The 23,119-nt window shown below is 41.3% G+C and overlaps 2 protein-coding genes across 7 annotated transcripts in view; one reads left to right on the top strand and one right to left on the bottom strand.

Annotated features, from left to right (window-relative positions):
* The window catches only part of LOC139814007 (uncharacterized protein C15orf61 homolog), an 82,209-nt gene that overhangs the window by 691 nt on the left and 58,399 nt on the right, over nucleotides 1-23,119 (top strand). The window lies entirely within an intron of this gene.
* Nucleotides 273-23,119, bottom strand: part of Cad99c (cadherin 99C) — a 110,483-nt gene continuing 87,636 nt past the window's right edge. For 2 of the 5 annotated variants that reach the window (XM_071779957.1, XM_071779958.1), the window contains 17 exons: nucleotides 22,776-23,039; nucleotides 12,022-12,171; nucleotides 11,541-11,759; nucleotides 11,031-11,225; nucleotides 10,567-10,854; nucleotides 10,044-10,361; nucleotides 9,552-9,692; nucleotides 8,826-9,110; nucleotides 7,682-7,855; nucleotides 6,962-7,171; nucleotides 6,293-6,424; nucleotides 6,090-6,206; nucleotides 5,609-6,007; nucleotides 4,540-5,168; nucleotides 3,563-3,793; nucleotides 2,741-2,970; nucleotides 273-2,414 (listed from right to left, as the gene is read on the bottom strand). In XM_071779957.1, coding sequence (XP_071636058.1) covers nucleotides 2,095-2,414; nucleotides 2,741-2,970; nucleotides 3,563-3,793; nucleotides 4,540-5,168; nucleotides 5,609-6,007; nucleotides 6,090-6,206; nucleotides 6,293-6,424; nucleotides 6,962-7,171; nucleotides 7,682-7,855; nucleotides 8,826-9,110; nucleotides 9,552-9,692; nucleotides 10,044-10,361; nucleotides 10,567-10,854; nucleotides 11,031-11,225; nucleotides 11,541-11,759; nucleotides 12,022-12,171; nucleotides 22,776-23,039 — 4,302 coding nt within the window. In that variant the 3' untranslated portion in view covers nucleotides 273-2,094. Of the gene's footprint in view, nucleotides 2,415-2,740; nucleotides 2,971-3,562; nucleotides 3,794-4,539; nucleotides 5,169-5,608; nucleotides 6,008-6,089; nucleotides 6,207-6,292; nucleotides 6,425-6,961; nucleotides 7,172-7,681; nucleotides 7,856-8,825; nucleotides 9,111-9,551; nucleotides 9,693-10,043; nucleotides 10,362-10,566; nucleotides 10,855-11,030; nucleotides 11,226-11,540; nucleotides 11,760-12,021; nucleotides 12,172-14,958; nucleotides 15,216-15,286; nucleotides 17,572-22,775; nucleotides 23,040-23,119 lie in introns of those variants that run through there. The other 3 variants (XM_071779959.1, XM_071779960.1, XM_071779961.1) reach the window with 3 other exon arrangements.

Below are 23,119 nucleotides of genomic sequence, written 5' to 3'. Positions count from 1 at the left end.
ATTATCAGCACAATATAATGAGCTACGTAATTTTACGAGGATAAAACGTAATCTATTTCGCACACGTTCCCTCTCCTAAAGATACAATTCACGCGTGTTAAAGTACAAAAGATATCTTACGTGGGAATTACGCAAAGCTTACATCTATTTTAGGTGGAAAGTTGAGAATAAATTTGAATTGAAACGTTTACATAATAAATCAGCGGTGCGCAGTTCGTTTGCTTTGTGTGAAAAGGAACATTTTGCGAGGCGTTGTATAAAAAAAACCCCCGTTATTATGTAAATATAATAAATTTATTATTAAGTATTAACAATTTTTTACAGAATTCGCGCTTAAATATTATACAACTACAAGTAAAGGTATCAACGCTATAATCAGAGAACACTTGTAACACGTACACGTGATTTTCTCTTTCTCTCTCGCTCTCTCTCATTGTCAGTATGAAACGCAGCTTACAAATTGCACGGCAGTGGACGCCCGCTATTATACGACTAGAGATATACATTCAATCAAGTCGTATCATACTTAACTCCCCTCAACGTCTTCCCGCGGATCTGTCGACCTCTCGATCCACAAAGTCGAACAGCGTGGTCGAAATTACGTAGAGGAAATGGACAATTACACGTGCCTAATTAAGTACGCACTCCGCCACTTATATCGTAACGGGTGTCGATGACGCGTTCTCCGCATGGCAGTCGTTTAATTACCGCCGGCGCGGTCGTGTGAACAAAAAGGCGAGCGAGTCGCGGTGGAAGCGCAGCTGGCTGCCATAAAACTTCACGATATCCCTACGATCACGTACAAACAGTATGCACCATCGTCATCGTCTCGAGTAATTGTGATTACAATTGTAATGACATGAGCAAACTTGCGATTGTATAAATAAAGAAAATATTATAGTACACAACGTGATCGGGATCGATCATTTACAAGGTCGCGCGAGCCGAGACTCGCGTAGAGACATACATTCACAAATACACGCCGTTCGTACAATGTAACAAATAATACAGCTTCGTCTTCGAATCTTAAGTCTACGATTCGAGCCGCAGTGGTATTTTTTTGCTTCATCCTTCTCTCTCTTTCTCTCTCTCTATAATTAAAATGTATATTAACGCATCACGGACGAGAGTCTCCGCGAAATACGAAAAACATCTCCGAAGTTATTAATCAAGACTCGATTATTGCACGGCAATGTTTTCGTATTTCTATGCAGTCACAGTAATCAGTAGTTTAACTCTCGAGGCGTTGCGATTATTCGTAATCTTGCAATTTGTCGGCGATGCTCTATCGGCTTCAACGCGAAAATGCGATGTTCGATTGAAAGTAAATCACACGGAATATCGGCTAGCTCTAAAAGGATATCCGCGCTCTTTTTCTTTTCAGTCTCCTTTTACGCGCAATATTTTCACGGCCTCGTTCCGCCGTTGTGTCTGAACGCTGCGACACCGCTCTTTTATGAATATCACATGCGGAGCAACTCGTTTAGAATGTGTCCCCGCCGGGAATTCTGCGGCTACGTTGCGCGTGCTGAATCAGCACGCAGGCATCGGCATCGGTGCACATTCAGAAGATGACATATGAAAGGAAGAGCATATAGGTACGAAGTCATTCAACTATATTTATAAGCTTTCATATGCTCCTCGTATGGCGCTTTAGGGTTGCTTAACACATCGGAGAAAAATGCGAGCTACGTGGCGTCGAATATCTCGAATCCATTCGCCGTCACGTTTCACGCATCAAAATTCAAAATTAAATGCAAAACGATTAACCGCTTGTCGCGGACGAAGGGCAGGTGAACATTGATTTTACGTATATATGTCGCGAATGCGAGACAGTATTCGTCGACAGTATTTTTACGTATGGGACTTGAAATTTTTCAACATTTAAATTACTATCGATTGAACTTTGATGTGAAATAATGTCCATCACAGTTATTCGTGTATACGATATCAAAATAAAAATTACGGGATGCTGTAAGTTATCATTTATAGGATTTATAGGATCTCAACCTTCATTTTTCACGGATATGTATAATTCGGTGACAGTCTTTAAAGTGACCGGACATTCGCACGTCGTCCCTCGGATCATGAAACTTACAATTCCGTCGTGGTCTCCACGGGGCTTTGCTCGCCCAGATACGTAAACCCGAGATGCGAGTAATCCTTCCTCTCCCTGAAGGTGACATTGTCGTTGGACGGACTAGGGCTCAGCAGATCATCGCCGTGATTGTACAGGGGATTAAGTACCGGTGTCGCGTCGCGATTGTTCAGGGTGTTTGTATTGCTCGCGCTATGATTCTTTCGACCCAGCGTGGACCGTCGCAGGGAATGGATGTTGGTATCGCCGTGATTACCGACGATGCTGGACGCTCGCGCCGTGGTCGCCGCTTCGGAGCTAACGGGACTTTGTTGACCTTAAAACAGAGCACATAATTCGCTATATACTTCGGTATCCAATATAAACGATACATACTATTCAAGAAGAATTCACGTTGCGCTATAATCTTCTAAATAAAATAATTTTGATTTAAGGAAGATTAATGCGGTTAACAAATTATAGAAAATATAAATATGTCTTTAGTTGCATTTACTTCTTTTAATATTTTTTAATTAATTGCAAGTAATAATGCAGAAGAAGATACAAATGCGGAATATCTCAAATTCTGTCATTTTCATCTACGAATTTTTTTGATAAATTTAGCTTGCATTATACAGTCGTATTATGTTTGTTTTGAATTACCAGTACTGTCTCCGTGATCTTTGGTGATGTAACTGACGTTGTCCAAGCTAAACGCGTGATTCTTGTTGCTGAAGTCCAATTGTAAATCGTTGCAGCTGTCATTGTCGTCGACCGGCACGCTCATCTGGAGCACCTGCGTCTCGTACTCCTTTAAATTAGGTTCTACGTAGACGGGATCGTACCGCGGCACCACGTACATGCGCTGCATACGTTCCTTGTATGCTTTATACCTACGTAAAAAGTGCATTTTTACGATGACAATCTCTCGGAGAGCTTTAAATTTTCCATTGCAAAAGTAAGCACTCCCGGAAAGACTATTTCATCACGCAACGTCGATGCAATAAGTGTTTGCAAAGGTATCCAAAGCGGAAAACGCAATAAAAGCTAATGAAGATAATGAAGAGCAGTATGAATTTGCATGGCTCGTACTTAATGAGTCAAATGAATATTCACACTCATGAAACAACACTCCTATGCGATCATAATAATGCAGACCGTAATAATAACTGTGATGGTCTCCATTTTAATTCGCGTGTATAAATACAAAAATTTTTATTGAAATAACATGCAAAAAGTGTAATAGATATCTACTACTTTGAGTTTGCATATCCAACGCAAGACAAGTTTTTAAAATATCTTCGTAAAACGTTATCTTTATTACATTTAATTAGGCACGAGTATATTCTCATCCGTAATGAGTATTGAGTATAGAAACTTAATATAATTTTTTATTATTTTAATGAATTAATCATTTCAATGAATTTTATAATGAATTTTAGTTTTATCTCAGCATTAAAATCATAAACGAATGTAAATACTTACTTGGACCAGGAAACACATATGTATATGATACCGGCAATGCCGAGGATCAGGATCACGCAGGCGATGATGATCAGCGCGTACGGGAATACTTCGCCGCTGAATGCAACTGCCGTTTGAGTTCGCACTGGCTCAGACGGCATCACGGGTGCATGAATGTCGATGGCATTTGCCCGCACTAACGTGGATACGTCAAAGGTAATGTTTGACATGGCCGATTTATCCATGATGGACCTGTCGAAAATTCGGCGCTTTTAATATTTGCTAACGGTCAAATGTTATGCAATTAAACGTCGTAATTGACCTTTCGGTGCACGCGCGGAAGACGTGTCTTTCATTATTAAATACGGATAGGTTTTCAGACTCGATCTAGTTTCATATTGATTTAAGTTACGATAAAGCTTCCATTCTATTTAAAAACACTAAAACTTAGCGAGAGAGTTATAATTTGATAAATATATATATATATGTATATATATATAAATACACATTGTATTTACAAATAATTTAAAAATATCGCAATCAAGAAAACAATTTATTTAGACCGTGTTAAAACAGTCGAATTAAAAAGAGTTTTATTAAAATATTTAATTTATTTAACTATAGTAATATTATAAAAGATTTTTGTTTAGCAATATCTTATTATGTGACTATCAATTCTGAGGTTTTAAAATAGTAAAACAGCAATATTCCATTTACGAAAGCATGTAAAAACACATTGCAACGTGAGCATTGCGGATAGCAGTAATTACGTAATACGGTTCCATAAATAAATGTGAGACAATCACGTGGCTTGAGCGTATATAATACCAAAACGAAAGAGTTAAAAAGTGAAAATAAAAACTCAAATTTTCAACGTAATCTTCCTCTTACATACAAATCCGAACGGAGTTTTAGAGATTAATTTTCAAAAAAACTGTATAAAATATCTCTTTTTTTATTATTTTTTTTAACATGCGCACATTCACCGTAAAACGTACCTTTGTACTTGAGTGCTGTTTCTATTCAAAATAGCTTCGGTGTCCGGGTCAACCGCGTAGAACCACACGTCGGAGTCCTGCGGGAACATCTCGATGGTGCCATTCTTCGTGAGAATCTTCCTTACCGCGACTTTATCGATGCCAATTAGCAGATCGCTCTTCTGCTCGATTACATCCGCTATTTTGCCAGCCTCCTTTTGTAGGACGTCCGGTGCCGCGTCCTGCACCACCAGAATCATTAGGTTCTCTTCCCCGATAAGATTGATGATCACCGGCGCGACAATCGAATTATAGTTGTCGGTCGAATTGGGGTTGTCGCGCACGCGAACGTCAAACTTGAAAGGAAGCTCAGATGCATCCACGTGATCAAACGTCGCCGTTGTCCTGATTATCCCGTTGGAGCCGTCGATGGCGAAATAACCGGAGCCTCGCCCTTCAAGAATCTTGTACTCCAGCTTGCCGTATTTGCCATTGTCTTTATCGTGAGCTTTCACCTGTAGGACGGTAGACGCGAATTGCGCAGTGCGCGGAATTGCCGCAAAGTAACGTCCCCGCGTAAGCTTCTGACTCGTTTCCGGGAAGATAAACTCGGGCTTATTGTCATTTACGTCCAGCACCTGAATCTTCACCTGCGACCAAACGTGTTTTCATTCTTACAATTAGAGACAAATGAAAATTGATACTTAATTTGCAGCGAAATGTAACGAGTTGTTTTTTTTACACAAATTAGATTTTTTTAAATTTGTTTCTCTTCTCTATATATAAGTTTAATGTGTGAAAATAATTTCTGCTTAAATCATGACAGATTAAACAGATAGTTTTGTATCTAAAAATTCTGCGTAAAAATATCTGAATAGAAACTCTTACATAAAGATTTCTAATTGAAGCAATAATGCTTAAGTTACATCTGCAGGAGAAGTAACTTAAACTTTTCTATATCTTTTATACTTATATGTTTGAATTTTTTTATCTCCGATATATTTGTTTGTGTTAGCGGCTACGATTTTATCCCGATTATAAGAATTCGTGCTTCAAGCGCCGGCAAGTTCAGAAATCTATCGAGTCTTACCATCGTCGTATTTCTGTCTGAATTTAAAAGGCCCGAGAGCGATTCCAGCTTGATCTTAATCTGATAAGATTCCGTGGTCTCATAATCCAGCGCTCCTTTCTTCAGTCTCAGGGCGCAATTTCGCTCTTCCGTGACGTTTGCTTCGAATAGCCCCTCCTCATTACCGCTGTAAATCTCGCACCTGAGCGGCGTGGTGTCGTGTGCGTGACTGTTGATAATGGTGATTATCTTTATTAGCGTGTTATCACCCGCGTCCTCAGGCACCTCCACGTTGTACGAGTTCTCCGCGAAACCCAAACCGATCTCCGGCGGTACCGTTGCCACGTGACGTACGTAGACCGGCACAGTCGTCACGGACGACAATTGCGGCTCTCCCATATCGTATGCACGCACATCGACCTGGGAAAAAGGAATTACCTGCGTAGATGAGGCAGATCGCGAGCTAGACGCGGCGTCGAATTATATACGGAGGATCAAATACCTGATACTCGGAGTCGGTCTCCTTGCGTAAGTCGTCTCGTATTCGGAGTACGCCGTTGTCGGGATCGATTACGAAGTACTTGCTGGCGATACCGCGGCCGATGATCTCGTAACGAACCTACGGGCATCGAGCTCGGTGAAAAATCTTCCCCTTTGCAAGTTAGGAACAAAGAAGTCAAGACGTGCGTAGAAGAATGTACCTACCTGATTTCCCGGCGCGGTGCCGTCGGAATCTGCAGCAACGAGATCGATTACGGTCGTTCCTATAGGGACATCGTCGTCCAGCGTAATCGGACGCGGTACCGACGTAAATACCGGTGGAATGTCGTTCACATCCTGCCACGTTGCATTTAGAACGTTATTAATGCGCCGAGTAATAAGATACAGTTAAATTAAAAGTAGTCGAAGCACGATAAATGATAGGGTAATCGTTGATTATGATATTAATGCGCTCAACATGAACCGGTTCCGTTAAATTAATTCCATGGATTAATTCCTGAGACTGTGACAGATACAATTCCCGTTTTAATATCTTAAAGATTCCAATACACGAATACATTAACAATCTTGAACAACTATAGCTGTGTCATGTATATATATTTTATTTAATTAGATAAGATCTTCTAGATCATTAATTAGAAAATTTATTTTATTAAAATAAAGCAAAATGTACTTTATCAAAATTAATTACTTCTCACGCGAAATATGATAAATAAAAATCGACAGCAGTTTATATAAAAGCTGTCTGTATAATGTGATATTCTAAAAGTGGCATTCATGTATGTTACATATGATGCGCCAATGAACGATAGTATTAAATCGATGATAGATGTTGACAACTACTACAAAGAAAGAGTCACTTGTAAAAAATACCTGAACATTAATAACAACGCGAGTGGTGGAGCCAGGTAAATCGCTGGTGTTCTCCTCGGTGCCCACGATAAGCACATGCTGGCTCTGGCTTTCGTAATCAAGACCACGGATAGTTTTTATTACTCCAGTCTTCGGGTCTATGCTGAAGAGTTCGGTATCCCCTTGCTTGATCATGTACGTAATTTGCTTCTTTGTGTCCGGATCATCGGCCTAGAAATGATCGCGTTAGCTTCAAAACCGGAGTAAGACGAGCTAGGACGCACTTCGTCCTTTCCACTTCGTCGGCGGGGGATGGGAATCGTCGACGACGCGAGTAACGCGAATATCTCGTCCGAGTCGGGACGAGTGTACGTCTCGATTATCCGATGAACTTTCGAAACTCCTCGAGCGAAGTCTCGTCATTCGTTCTCGATGAAATTACATCTCACCTTATTATGATCCACTTCAGAACTAATTTCACACTCGGCGTGTTACGCGAGGAAGCAAGGACGCTTTATCTTAACGCGAACGTCTCGCATGTGGGATTCACGTTAAATCTATCAGCGTTGCTGCACGAGATTCTCGATCCTCGTTAAATTAAACCGCAGGAACTGATACGAATAGACAAATTAATCCGACGAACGAATTGCTTTTTATCGTATTTCTATCACTTTGCACGTTTTCCAATCGAGGAAAGACGATATTATGAATAGTATTAGTATGGTTTGACATGCGACTCACCGTGACTTGAATTACATTGTAGTCAGGCACGTTTTCCTTGACACGTGCCTCGTAACTGCTTTGGTGAAAAACTGGGACCTCGTCCTCGACGTCTATGACTTTAACTGTGACTGTCGCGGTTGCCAAACGATAATCGGGAGCTCCATCCCTTGCAGTTACTACGAATTTGTATTCCTACGCAATTTATGCAAATACCATGTTTTATTACGTTTCTTATTTACTATTACATCCAACTTACTGATTTTTATTTTATAATTTAATTCTGAAGTTCAAGAGAATATCTAAATAAAAATGAAAATTTTTGACTGTACAAATCACGCATTCTTGCACCGTTAAGTTCGTTGTGACAAATTATACTCAATTTGAGTCATTTTTTACCATTCCTATAGACCGCCACTGCTCCAATATTAAATTAAAATAATGTTAATTTAACTAAACTACTAACCAATGGAGTTAAAACTCAAAGTTTATTTAACTTATTGGTTTAAATTTCATCCTTTAATATTTAACAGTATAAAACGATTTTAATGACTACTAATGTGATTAATTAAATTAAAAGTTTTGATCACATTGCATACATTGTTTACACAAAATTATCATTGGACTTTTTTTACACATTGCGTTTCCGCAAATAAAAATCGCACGAATTTTAACTCAGACATACAGTTTGCCCATTCTCTTTGTCTCATGCACACAGGCGCACACAATAGTACAATTGTAATTTAACTGTTCGCAATCCGAGTATAAACTATACCGTTTCATTGTAAGCATTCTCGAGTTGTAATCACACTTTATAACTCTCGTGAGACAAAAGACCATTCCCGGAAAGTCCAAAATTAAGCTACAGAATTATACCCATAACGAATGGTGTTAGTTTTTACGCATTATTTGATACAGCTTTTCACAAATTCAAACAAAACGTAAAAACTCATTAACTGTTGAAACTTCTTCATTTATCTCTAATAACTCTGTAATATTCAAATATCCCGAAATTATTTTCTCACGTGAAAAAGTCGTAGGATGAAAAGTATCAAAGTACTTATATAGAGTACTTTTCAAGTTAACGTTGTTAAAAATAATATAAGTTTATTATTCTCAATATTTTTATATTAAAAGCTAAAAGAACAATAGAAAGATTACTCACGTCATTCTGCTCGTAGTCCAACACTATTTTCGTCAGAACATCTCCGGTCTCAGGATCCACGGTGAAAGGAATATCATCGGGTGCGAAATAAGTGATCTCGGCGTTTATACCTTCATCGGCGTCTTCAGCATGCACGCGGCCGATTAGTTTACGCGCTTCGCCCTCCTTAACGGTAAATTCGTAAGGAAGACCCACGAATTCGGGGTTCTTGTCATTGATATCGGTGACCATGATATTGACCGTCGCAGTGCTGTACAGGCCGCCGGTATCCTCGGCCTTTATTAACTACATAAACCAATAATGTCATTGCATTACAATCCGCTTTTAATTTACTCTAATTTTAGTAGAACACGTCATGTACAGTGGCGAATCGTTTCAATAATTAAAATATTTGGATGACTCAATCAATAAGATTTTAGTATACTGTTCTTTTACAAGAACTCTAAGAAATTGGATGTAAAAGAAGTTAAATATTTTAAATATAAATTTCTACATTTTTATTCAAAGTATATGTATAAGCGGATCGGGTGTGCACTGAAAGTTAAGAACTCGTTGTGTTTCGATTTCGCACAGTTACTCGTTTACAAGCGAAGGAAGAGGCACACCGATGTTTCCTTAGATTAGATAAAAGCTGTCGGTAGAAAGAGGCGTAAAGCGAGAAGTGCATTGGCTTGTAGTAGAGAGTGTAGGAAGTTCGTGCTACGGTGTTTGACGATATCGGCTTACCAATTGATACCGGGTCAGGTCCTCCCTATCCAACTTCCTTATAACGGTAATAACGCCTGATTTGTCGCCAATCGAAAACTGACGCAAGTCATTCCCCGATACTATCGAGTACGACACCGGATCGTTTTCTGGGTCGATGGCCTGTAATATTAATTAGTAACGCTATATTACAATTACGATCGTTTAAAAATCCGTTGTTTTAAAAAGAGAGATACAATTCGGATCGAATTCGAAAAAGAAAGATACGCATTCTAATAAATAATAATTAATTGTAGAAAATGTTTCTTGTGTATAAGTAGTTCAAAAAAAATGTAAATTCAAAAAATTAGTGTAAATAGAAAAGCGTAGATCGGATGCTTCATCAACGCGATAAAAGGACGAAGGAAAAAAAAACAATGAAGTACATATCGAGCAGATACTGTGCTTCTGTTAGAGCAGTTGGAGTTTAAAACAAAACATCGACGAGATGGACATGACATCGAGGATACTCACAGTGATAGTCGCAACTGTGGAATTGATGGAGGCCCCCTCGCTGACTTGCACCTCGTACACCGGTTGCTGGAACACGGGACTTCTGGTGTTGGGCCCGGGAATGACGTTCACCTCGACGATTGTCTGCGAGTACTTGCCACCCTTGTCGGTGGCCTGCACCGTGATGCTGAACTGTTCGCCGGCGTTCAGTTTCCTTACGGATTCGATAACTCCAGTCTTTGGATCTATCTTGAACTTTTGCAAGCCGTTGTTCGACACGTGATAGATACTGTACGTTATCTCGGCGTTCTCGCCCTCGTCATTGTCCGTCGCCTCCACCTGTGTGAAATTAACCAAAATTAAATTTTTCTCCTGAAGTCTCATAAGCGTGAGAAAGAATTGTGGAGTATCGACAAGCAATAATCAATGACAATCGTGAGAAGTACCAAAAAGGTATCAAATGTAGAAAATTTCAAATCACTCACAATTATTATCATACTGGAACATGTGAAATTGTTAATCAATTAAAATATAAGAAAACCACCTTTGCTATTTGTCTCTTCGTCTCTCCCGCTTGAACGGTGATCGGTGCCATCATTGGAAGCAGAGGCGCATTGTCGTTGACATCGTTCAACATCACGACAAATGACAGAGGCGACGACGCGGCCACACCCGTTTTCTCCCGGGCGACTACTTGAAATCGGAAGCGGCCGGGACTCGGAGGATCCCGGTCCAAATTCTCCTCGTTCACGACAAGGACGCCGGACGGATCGATCGCAAAGAAATTCGTCGTCAGCTCGAAAGTATATGTCGGTTTCGGATCGTCTGGTCCCTAGAAACAAATTTTTTTTTTTTTAAGAAAAAGAATGCAATGACTTCAAATACATGAGTTTCATCAGCGTGACACAGGTCTTATCCGCTAACAATGGAGAAAATTAAATGGTTGATTCGCACCTCAGTCGCGCTTCGTTAAATAGAAACCGATAGAATCTACGGGATCAGACTCACCAGATCAGCATCCGACACGGTGAGCACAATGGGATTCCCGCTTTTATCGATGACCTTTGTGCCGATCGGAGCGTTCTCGTCGACGAAACCTTCGATGTTTGACGCTATTATAACGGGTGGATTGCTGTCGACCGGCTTGACGGTGATTGTTAATTTGGCAGTAGCCGATCGCTTCGCTTCGGACACTTCAACCGCCTTAAAAACAAAAAAGAAAAAAACGCCTAATTATTACGCGTTTTTCACAAATTTGGGAAAAAAAGTTTAAGTTATACGCGTTGTAACGAGGAATTTTGCGTTATTTTCTCAAATGTAATTATTTTCTTAAACGTGAAAGAATCAATTAGTAATATTATTGAAAGGCAAAAAATACTTATAATAATATGGACAATAATTTTTCAGACTTTCTTGTATTCTGTAGCCTCTACTTATATGGAATAATTCTAAATTATTCAAAATTTTATATTTAAACATTATTTCAGCGTGAGATAAAAATACAACGTTAACATTTACCTTAATAATAATATCGAACTTCTTCGTTACCGTCGTGTCGACGGCTTTAATTTGCTTCACCGCCCCGGTGTTAGGATTGATCTCGAAGAAATCCCGGTAATTCGGCGGATTTCCGCTGAGGAAGGAATAGTGAATCGGTGCGTTTATACTGTCCATGTCGACCGCCTGTATTTTCTCGGGCGAGATATTGAGTATGCCGGATAGTACTCCGCTCGATACCTGACGGAGAGAAAAAGAGAATCGCTCTTGCAGAACCGGTTGCAACCGATTTATTGGCTACGTGAATTTCAGCAGTGAGATATCAGCGGCCGATTAGGCGCGCGTATTCGATTACACTTAAATTTTTCAGCACTATAAATTTTAAGGGCAGGGAAACGCCCTGTTAAAATAATCTTCTCACCGTTAACACGCGCTCGAATTCGAGCAGCAGTTGTTTTTATAGTACAACATGATAATAAAATGATATAAAAAAAATAAGTACCGATGCCGAGTATTCCGGATTGATGCAGGCGCCGTCCGAAAGCATACAGCCTTGATAAATAAAGGACGGATCCTGATCGTCGTCATCCCGTATGTTCACCGTCAACGTGGTCGTGGATGTGAATCTCTCGGAGACGTTTCTCGCTCGATCCTGTAATCAAACAATTTGCAACGTAAAGCGCGACAAGGAAAATGCAAATTGACTTTCTGAACAACGTCGAAGATTTCAACTACAAAGTAAGGATTTTGCATTTTATAATTTTCGTACTTTATAAGAAATATTTATCGTACTGGCTGCGCAGCACATTCAAAGTATATTTAATTATTTTATATTATAAATGTTCCTATTATAATTGCATTCGCAAGTTATTTATTTTCTTTCGTTATTTATTTATTATATCTACAGTAAAAGAATTTCTTTCATTCCCCTTAAATAATTAACACCTCCTCACTATACTATATTTAAATTATCTTTAACAAATCATGCATATTTTCTTCAACTCGTTTATTATTATTACTGTATATCGTATTCTCTCTCTCTCTCTCTCTCTCTCTCTCTCTCTCTCTCTCTCTCTCTCTCCCGATTCTATCGATTAAAAAAAAGCATGAGAAAATATAGATATTAAAAAATTCCTTCATCCATTTTTGCTCATAAATAAAAAGTTGAATGACGAACGAAAACTGACGCGCTATTAATCTTGCGATTTTGACGCGTCACGATCATATATTGACATTTTCAATAGTCGCTACGTGCATGAAAGGAACAAACAGCCGTTTTTTATTTCTTGTCTTCACACACATCACGATACGGTTCTACCGGTTCTACCGTCGCCCCGGGAAAAGTTTCGTCTCTTTCTTTTCGTCTTCCGTACTCTTCAGTGACCCTATTTATACAATAACGGGCCTGGACCACTTACGAAGCGCTCTAAATAAAGATAACCCGTTATTGTAATTTTCATCATGCCAGGAAGCTTGCTGCGTAAGAGAGCTTCTGAAAGTACCACATAAAAAAATATATATACATATACATATTATTGCAACATACTACAAATTCCGACACGGTTAACTGCAAAAATGCATGCATTGCCTTCCGCGGCATGCAGAACATCTCATAAATTTTTAATAAAATCCCGCATTATTCACTATTCTCCTTTGAAGCTCGTTGAGAGACGTGGGACAGAATCGTCGTATTTCAAAATTTCGTTAAAAATGTTTCGTATATAAAGAAGTAAAGAACGAAATGAGCTACAAAATATTTCTATATTAGCCGCAGTATCACGTTTATATACAATATTTCTTTAACACTTTTCGCAAGTTGATTAAGTTAATCTTAACGTAAAATAATCTTGACTTGATATAAAGTTTCTACGAAACGTCTGCAAGTACGAACATTAACTTCACATATGAATCATTTTGCAGTCTATATATTCAGAGCATCGACGCGGAACGTTACTCCTCGTGGCGGAGCGCGCGGAGGTTCGCTAAGAGGAGCACCGTTCACGGATCAGAAGTCGGTCATTTGTTCCACATAATATTCAAATGAGCCGCACCTGCCGCAGCCCATCGGGCGGCTTAATCCGAATCCAAGAGGGAGAGATAGAGAGAGAGATCGATCGCGTCCTCGGCTCGGGGAGATTCGCCGCGATTATGCGAGACCGTGGCCGATTTATCTCATGGCTCGCCGGAGAACGAGAGAGCCATGAGCGTGGCGCGGGAAATAACTATTACCCTTGACCATGGTGCGCAGCACCGAGGCTATATCCCGTATGCCAATAGTAATAATGGGCGCACGGTGTATCCATTTGCCTTTTTCATTTCGTCTCGCTTACGGGAACGGCCGCCCGCCAGGGATCGTTTAATGACATCATGTTGCCGGCGCGGCGCGGCGCGGTGCAGCGCGCGGCGAGGCCGCAGCATCCCAGAATTCAATCGTATTTTTCCCCGTACTCTACTCGCGCCGTACGATCGCGCAATTTCGAACATGCACGAAATTGCAACCGGCAAGCGACAATGACGGCGGCGACGTCTGTGCGCTGAATACGCGTCTCGGATGCGCTCGTAAGTCGAGTGTTGTAGTCCGCGTCTCGGATTCTATTACAGGTGGAATAAAGCCACGGTCTGCGCGACCCCATATAACATTCCGTATTAAAGGCAGGAATTGCCTCGAATAAGATTTTAACAAAAACCTCGACGGTTATAACAGTTGAGGGAATCTTATTTTCGAAAATAAAGTAATGAATGCAGTCAGCTAACAGAATTGCATTGTTAGCGCGGTAACAACAGTATCATAGATCATAGTTATATAAAATTATTAATTTTCTGATATAATATCAAATTAAAAATCGATCATATATCGTGATTTAATATTATCTATTTTTATTAGTTCATTTTTATTTTTGGCAAGGTAATCAAATTGGCATCGTGAGCCTACATAAAATTATAATGCAGCGCAGCACACGGCAATAGTAACAGTGTAATAACTTAATAGAATCGATTCTGAGAAGGAGTCGCTTAAAGTGACGGTTAACTGATCGCTTACAAGAAGCCATGACCAGAGGCGGCTCTAAAACTAACGAGGTTCCAGGATGAAAAGTGCCTATTGTACCCCAGCGTGAGACCCCCCTACGCATGTAAGGCCCTCGCAATGGACCTCTCGCAAAAAAATCGCTTGTTTCAATTTAGCCTAAGGAGACCATTTATCGCGATCCACCGAGGTCTATGCACCAGTAAAGTTGAGTTCGCTTAGGTTCTAGCCCCACGGCAGAGCTTGCTCGCAGCTACGATCAGCGTACAGCGTATATACCGAATAAAATTCCGAGTAAGGTACAATTAAATTAAGTAACACCGTATCGGTGACAGAAACGTGATCCAGCTTACAATCGCGAGACTGGAGCCGAGTCTGTTTCTATTTTTCGAACGCTTCGAACGATCCACTCACCGTTGACAAATCGCCATTGCCATCGCCGATACTCGGACTAACGCGAATCAACGCGACAGCCAGGAACGCTTCTATCGGATTGAGAAGCTTCATTGTCGGATTTGCGATGAGTCACGTTCTGTCGACAGCGCGTCTCGAATCCGATCCCATACACGTCTCTCTCGCATCCTCGTTCAGAGAGGCGCGTCGCCGAGAAATCCGAAACGTTCAGGAGACGTGAAAGATCTTTTCGGCGACAATCGCAAGAAGGATACTTCCTAGGAATCTCGAGAATTAGTACATAACGAAGTGCGGTGACCGTAAGGTGTATTTCTCGCTATCGTCCCACCATGCAATTGGCAATTCCCGTTGCCGATCTCGTCGTTCCGGGCCTGAATCCTTAACCCGCGAGCTGTTAACTGCGCGCTCGTTACGTTACAGCATTCCTCGCGGGGCCGTATAAATCACGCGTCTTTTAATCGACCGGACGACATACCTCCTCTCAACTCCGCTCGTGCGCCTTAAACCGTTCGAGTGTTATATTAGACGGTCGCCAGGAATAATTGAGAAATTATATATTCTTAATACTCTTGCGTCTGCTGGCGACTGTTGGCGAAATTAAATTGTGAACATTTCGCCGAGGAATATAAATTTTACGTAAACAAGATGTGATATATTTAAAACATCGAGAACTCCTTTCCATAAATTTTATATGCCCGACGGTGTCGCCGGTTACATTATTAATAAGTATGCCGTCGACATTTTCACATCTTCATCGTTATATTCTCCATGTTATTTCAAAGCGTCTTTCATTATTGAAAGCTCTATAAACAGTTTGAATATCGAGCAGCGCGGAGTCGGTTTAAAATCTCATGAACAAGCGATGAAACGGGCAGAGAGCAAATCCAATATTTCGTTACCGAGCTATCGGCGCGCTCGAGTTATCTCGCTATATTTCAACGCGGTAACGTCGATTGGTGGGGTACGTGCTTTACGTAACGCCAGATCATTTACATCGGTATCGGAAACCAACGGCGCGGGATATTGCGGGATCTTCGTGCGCATCGGCAAACTCGTCTATTTTCGCCCTATCTGGACTATATGTTCGCACGCGCGATCGATCATGCGTGCGGATCGGGCTGCGAAATCGTCGCCCTCGGGCTTTCCGGAAACCCCGGCTGTACTCTGCAACCGCGCTTTTTTTTCACCGATAAAATCGCCGCGGATTATCCGAGATTAACGTGCAAAATTTTCACAAGAAGTCGGAGGGGGAATTCTGTATTCTTCGGCTTTGATATCTCATCGCGACCGAGTCACGCCGATATCCGTCCGATATTGTTGCGCGTTGTAGGCGGAAGCGCCGACCGATCTCTGTAATCAACGTTTCGCGACACGCGTTCTCCGCCGCGAAGGATTACGTACGCCAGGCGTTCCGGAAGTTGCCCGCTTCCTCTCGCGCAAACAGCCGTTCATCGCGGTTCGGCATACGTAACGGGTGATTTTTCTTTTATTTAATACCGCGATTCTATTTTTATTCCGTTAATCGTCAGTTCGCCAAATTTGTATTTTCTTAACGATCTCAGATTCTCAAGCGTGCAACCTGTTATCTCCTATATATATAAGACGAGTTTGTCCCGATAAAATATAAATTCCGACAACGCGAAAGAGAGTGAAGAGTGATGAAATTGAAATATCAATTTTTCTCTATCCTCGCGTTCGTTCGTTCGTTCTTCACGGTCCACCGCTTGTCTCGTTTCGACAACTCGAGGCAACTCGAGGGACTTCTCCACCCACGTCAGTGCCAACGCACTCCGGTGGAAACGCCTTCTAACCGCATTTTAATACCGTTCGTTTGACAAACGTCCGTCTTTCTCCCCAAGGTTCGTCGTTAGTCTCACGTAGACTTAACGAGGAAAGAATTCATGCACGAGCGGACCGTTATCGCGCGTATGCGTCCCCGCCAGGTATTATTCTAACATTTTATTCTTCGATGCAGCAACGTTTTATTCACGGAGCTCGAAGCGCCATTAAAAAAAAAACTTCTCGATGGTGTAATAACCGTCCGCACAATGCTGTTGCTTCGGCTGTATTAATTAAGCGTATATTCTTTTCATCGCGTTCTATTTTGATTTTAATTACGATAACACGGTTCGCGTTCCGTGAACGAGGAAGAAACTTTCTTCGCGCGAAGCAACGTAACGTGGCACCCTTGACATTGGAAATTTTGTAACAAACGTGTCGATTCTCACTCGTACTTTTTTCTCGCGGAGCGATATTCGTGATTTATCATGCAATATACTCGAGAGAGAGGGGCTCAGATCTCGCTCCTCTCACGATTGGATGGTTCTATTGAACTTTCGCGCTGACACGGCAAGACGGCGATTTAAAATCCATGCCGCGATGCACACGCATGCACGGCGAAACGGATACACTATTGATGACGTTCCGGTATCTTCATACATCATACGTCCGATCGGTCAGCGCGATCATGCTATTTCCCGGTATCGCGATCACCCGCGACGAAAGGATTCGCCGCGGCGCGTTACACGCGAGATCGGCCACGTCGCGTCGGCACTACGACGCGACGACGGGGAAATCGAAAATTCCGTGCTTACGTTACACGTCCCGAAGCCGAATGGTGACTAATGCCGGCGAGTCCGCGGCTCTCCTATACCTCACGTATACCTAGACCCGCGTGCAACACGCACCGCTGCATATAAGTCCCGTCCATATATCTGCTGCCCACCTTGCGTTTTCCTCGCGGTTACCTACCTTGGCGGCGCGCAATTTTCTTTGTTCGGGCCCACGGCCCCGGCCAGCGCGGCGGTGACCACGTTTACGCGAAACTGTGCCACGATAGATAAGATTAAAGATAATTAGGGAACAGTCGGGAAAGAGACATTAGCACGTCGGTTGACGCGAAGAAAAAACCGAGACTTGTCAACGACGCTTTTCTATTTATTTCTTGATTTAATTATTGTTATAAGAATTTGTTGCTTCTTTTTACAGATGTAATGTTCAATGTTAATGTAATTAGAATATTACTGATAATCACAATTAATATCAAATAATATCTTTACTGTATTTACCATAATTTTTATGGTAAAACCTTGTTAATTGCGCTATGGTCAATCATTATTGCCGTATATCTGGTTTAAACATTTTACATATTATCATAAACATCAGAACTAAAATTTATTGCTAAAAATATTCATTACGCTGAGCCAATGTAATAAATTTTTTCAAATAAGATCGTCGTTTATGGAGTGCGTTTGAAGAGCCACAATTATATAGTGGTGCGCCGGCAATATTCCAATCAAAATATACGATAGTTACCGACCAGAACTCCTGTGGCCGTCCAAACCGCTCCGTGTGTTAACATAAATAACAAAATGCATGGCTGCCCGATGCAAATGAAAACATAAATGCCACGTTCGCAGCCGATGCGAACTCGCGCGGTTTTTATCTGACGGCAGACTTTTGCGTCGTACGTCAGAAGTGACTTATCGACTGCCTCGCTTCATAAAACCACTCGCACGTGAATAGCTCGTGTAGAGAACAATTCTTAATGCGAGCGAGGAGCACGACCACCGCGAGTGTGTGGCAATATAATCGCGGCGCGACAAGCACCGTCGTAAGAATATAAGCAGACGGTGTTCGTTGTACAGTTACAAAGTATTGTTCCGCCATACGCCGCGTACGGGTCGCGGTGGATTTGACATTTTATATCACTTCCTGATTATATTATCATAACCCCCCCCCCCTCCCCCCGTAGTATGTGTGCGCGCCGCACGTAGGTAGCATGTTACGTTACGTTACATTGCGCGATACTCGTTGCGCTCGCATGGCACTTATGACGATTCGTCACGGCGATCGAACAATCTCGCGCCGCGATTGCGTGGGTGTCTAGTGAATACGCGATATTCGCTAATGAGCATCTTACTTTCACTCACGCGAGACGAGATTACGCGCGGTCCATTAGCGATTGCGTTAACGGTCGCTGCTAGATCATATACCGATCGAAATGACTCTTGCATCGCTTGCTTGGAATTTACTTCTCGTTCCAGATTGGTGATCGGCAAACTACGAGCCAAGTCCTATTTTTGTATAGCTCGCGCGATATTATTGTTGCTAGAAATTAAATTGAATAACTAAAATTATTATTATCTAAACTTTATTAATATAAAGCTTGTGGAAATTTGTTTTCTCTCCGGTTATACAGTACCTACATAATATCCTCTTAGCCCGCGAAGCCAATATTTATTCTAGCCTTTTGTAGAAAAAGTTTGCATCTGCTGTCCTAGATTCATACTTTTAACTACAAATTCGCTACGTGGAAGCACTGACCCAGTATTATTCTCTTCTTTTTTTTTTAAATGAAATATAAGTTTTTAGCTAATTATATTTATTTATTCATTTGATAATCTCTGGTGTGATGGCAGACGAAAAAATCGCTGGTTTTATTTATTATATGTTAGGGAACACTGCAATCGGACCTGACATATGAATGAATAAATATGAGTGTTTAAATATGAGCCAGGCCATGTTTTGCGATACGTCTGTGAGGACGCTGCAACCTGTAATTCTCGTCAGTAGAAAGTCCGGATTACGGTGCGTACACGGCCGATAAGTGTCGCGTTATCGATCGTTCCGTGATCCGGATACGAGAAGCGCAATTTGCGAGTTCTAATCCGGCGCGGTAGCGCGGCCCGCGTGTACCTGTGCAAACCGAACAATGTCGGGTTTGGCAGAGGCGATATGCAAATAGCTACAAGCTACAAGCAACGGCGATCCATAGCCTAGCTAATCTGGAGGGGGCAGGGCCGAACGGTTAATGCCTTACGGTACCGCGAACGATACCGCACGCGTACGTATCAAACGGAAAGATTGTGTTATTCTGCACCGGTGTGCACCGTTACATGCGATCCTTTCGCTATTTCGCCGGTGAATTTGACCGCGAGATTGCGCGAAAACATCGCATCGGAAATATCGCAACTCGCATAGTCGAGTTGTTATCTGCAAACTATCTTTACTCTGGTTGGCTCGAATCACCAGTATACCCATTGAACTGCAGATATCGTGGAATATATAGAAGGTATACCATTTCTCCTGCATTTATTTTTATCTGCGAATTTTTCGATCAACTCACAATCAGATGGTAACTTTTCATTTACAAACATTTTATCAAATAAAAAAATCATTTGATTTAAAAGTACACGTCTATAATTTAGTGATTTTTGTCTCTGCATCTCTATTGAGGAAGAATTAATTTTAAATCGATAAAGAAGCTCGTAAAGATATAAAAAGGTATAACAAAACCTGAAACCTCTCGTAGAGCTTCATAAGCCTCACATTTTCCTTGTTTATCTGCAATATTCGCTCAGCTTTATACAAACTTGTACACGTTTGAAGTACTTCGACGCAGCATGCTTCTAAATACGCGATTGATAGGAGTAATTAATTACTTAGACGCATGGATTATCTAAGCCGGGCGCGTAACTGTAATTAACGACTTGTCCGTCGCGCGCTGTTTGCGCACTTGTGCGAGACCGCAGAATCGATTAGTACCATTAAAATCATTAGACGTGAAAAAGGTCGAACACGCATCTACCTGGCCAGCGTGGTGCCGTTGCCGGTCGGGTTGTAATACCGTTTAGCGAAATGCACGCCTGCATGCATCAGGCCTGTACGTATATCAGTTTCTAATCTGCGACAGAGCACACGAGACGTGTTTCGTACACGAGGATCGTGTGTGCACGGTAACGAAGCGTGCACGTTGCACGCGCGTTCATCGCGCCACGCATATAATTATGCACGCGCGCGCGCGCGCGAACGTTGGAGTCCTCTCGGAATTATTGCGGTACGTTCGCGTGTGAATTACCGCTGAGATACCTCCTTATGGGATAATACAAATGAAAGAATTCAGGAATATTGCCTTAATGTATGTCGCTTCTCATATATTGCATTCATCGACCTTAATATTTCTCATAAATGGGCAATCAAGATAGTTGAAATTGTACTGCGTATACATACGGCACTGCGATGATCGTTATATAATTTTTACATATTTCTTTATTCTCTTCGATCAATTCCAGACAGACTTTACATTAACGGAATTAATTCAAAATTTGTATACATATACAAGGAAGTATAAAAATATGCACTTTTAAACATTTTACATTTTTTTCCGAGAAAGGAATTACGATTTGACAAGATAGTATATCTCTAAATTGTTTGGTATCTTCTTGAAAAACATCCTGTATCTTGAGACAAACTCGAACCAGAAAAAATAAAAAAGAAGCTCGCGTGAAGAATGACGATATCGTAAAGGGTAAGATTACGTTTTGAATTGAGAGGGCCTTCGAAAGCCCGAACTAATAACACTCAAGCGAACAAGCAGTCGTGTGAAGGAGAGGCGCGATATGCTAATACAAATATGGTTTTCCGACAGATAGTCAGCGTTGTGACTCATCGGTCAGTCCCTCGTTCTGTCCCCATCCCTCGACCCACACGACCTGACCATTGACCATCCCACATCCTCCCATCGATTTGCCTCGTACCCATCCATGGCGTATTAAATTAAGGAAACACGTGCATGTGCATTTATAAACCGATTAACTTACACCAGCACGTGTTCGTCGATTGCAGAGCCGCAACTGCAAGAATAAGGCGGTTGATGAAAAAATCGATGCTCTCCCGAATACCGAGATTTAAGCGACGGCGCTAAAAATGCTCCGGATCGTCGTTGTAGAGTGCTTGTATACACGCACATGTTAGTTGTGCACGCCAGCAACGACCGAATAAAAGCAGCACAACCGAGAATCGGTCGCAACAGGTGTATGAAGTATGAGTTACGTATAACGTAAATACCACATGGATGACACATACGATATATATACACCGAAGTGGACAACACAAAGAATTCTGTCTTGTCTACCGATCAATTTGCAATAGAAAGATTTATCTTTGAGGAAGAATAGAGGAAGAATTGTCAAATTGTAAAATTTTATTGTACGTTCAAAAGCTTTCGGTCCGTTCTATTGATACAAAAATTTTGGCATCAATAGAAATGCAATTTTACTACCAAAATAGACTGTAATAAAATACTAAGATTTACTTTTATCGCATTCCTTTATCATTCTTCGCACAAAATTATTATTCCGTCTGTGTTATACTAATATTTCTCGAACTGAACCTGATCATCTATCTTAAAAAACGACACAATAATTTACTAGACATCGTAAATGATTACCGTTATTTCCTCGTTATTTGTGCAAGAATCTTCTTGTTGTCGTACGGGTTTTCAGCTCGATGTCGCGTAGCGTAATCGCAACATATCATTGGTCGAGCTCATCATGCTCGATTATCATACTCGACAGATATGTACGCAACGGTATACGTACGACAACACGGCCAACGATTTATAAGATACATGTTTAGAAGATACGTAAACAAAACTGGACTGACAGATTAGAAAATTCTAGATAAAACAAAAAATTTTTTGTTTTCGTAGAAAGAAGATATTTATTTGATAAAGATAAATTATAATTATCTCGAACAAATTATAACACTATTTCTACGTAAACTTTGTTCCAAGACAAACTTTCAATTTTCTGCTTTTCTATTTCGTATCAGACAATGTTCTTATATTTAAGAAGCTACCGATCGTATTTCTCCTTCGAGTTCAAGCTAGCCCTTAGAACCGTTGCATTAGATCGCTAAATCTACATCTCTATCTCAACGCTTACGTCATCGATTCACTGAAACTCGCTTCTAATTCCGATCTAATTCCGATAGCTGCGATCAATTAACGTGATTAGCACAAGGTCGAAACTCACCGATGCCAAGATGGTGACGAGATAACGCTGAGTCCTTTCGTAGTCGAGCGTTCGATTAACCGTGACCTGTCCTTGGTGCGGCAGGTTGATGCTGAAGTAGCCGTATCCGTCGACAGTGGTGATCCGGTTGCGGCCGACACCCTCGTTGCTGCCGATTCTACTGCCGTCACCAGGTGCGATCGAGTACTCGACAATGCCATTGACACCGGCGTCGGCGTCCATCGCGTCGATGTTCTTGAAGATCGTCGAGCCGACCGGAGTGAGCTGCGGAAACAAAACGAACGAACGCGTGGAGATTATTTTCAATATAATAATTTATCCATGTCTTTCGCGCCAAGGAGAAA

Source organism: Temnothorax longispinosus, chromosome 5, assembly GCF_030848805.1.
Source record: "Temnothorax longispinosus isolate EJ_2023e chromosome 5, Tlon_JGU_v1, whole genome shotgun sequence".
NCBI classification, from domain to species: domain Eukaryota; kingdom Metazoa; phylum Arthropoda; class Insecta; order Hymenoptera; family Formicidae; genus Temnothorax; species Temnothorax longispinosus.
The sequence above is the reverse complement of the archived record's forward strand: the minus strand, read 5'-3'. Positions and strand labels throughout refer to the sequence as shown.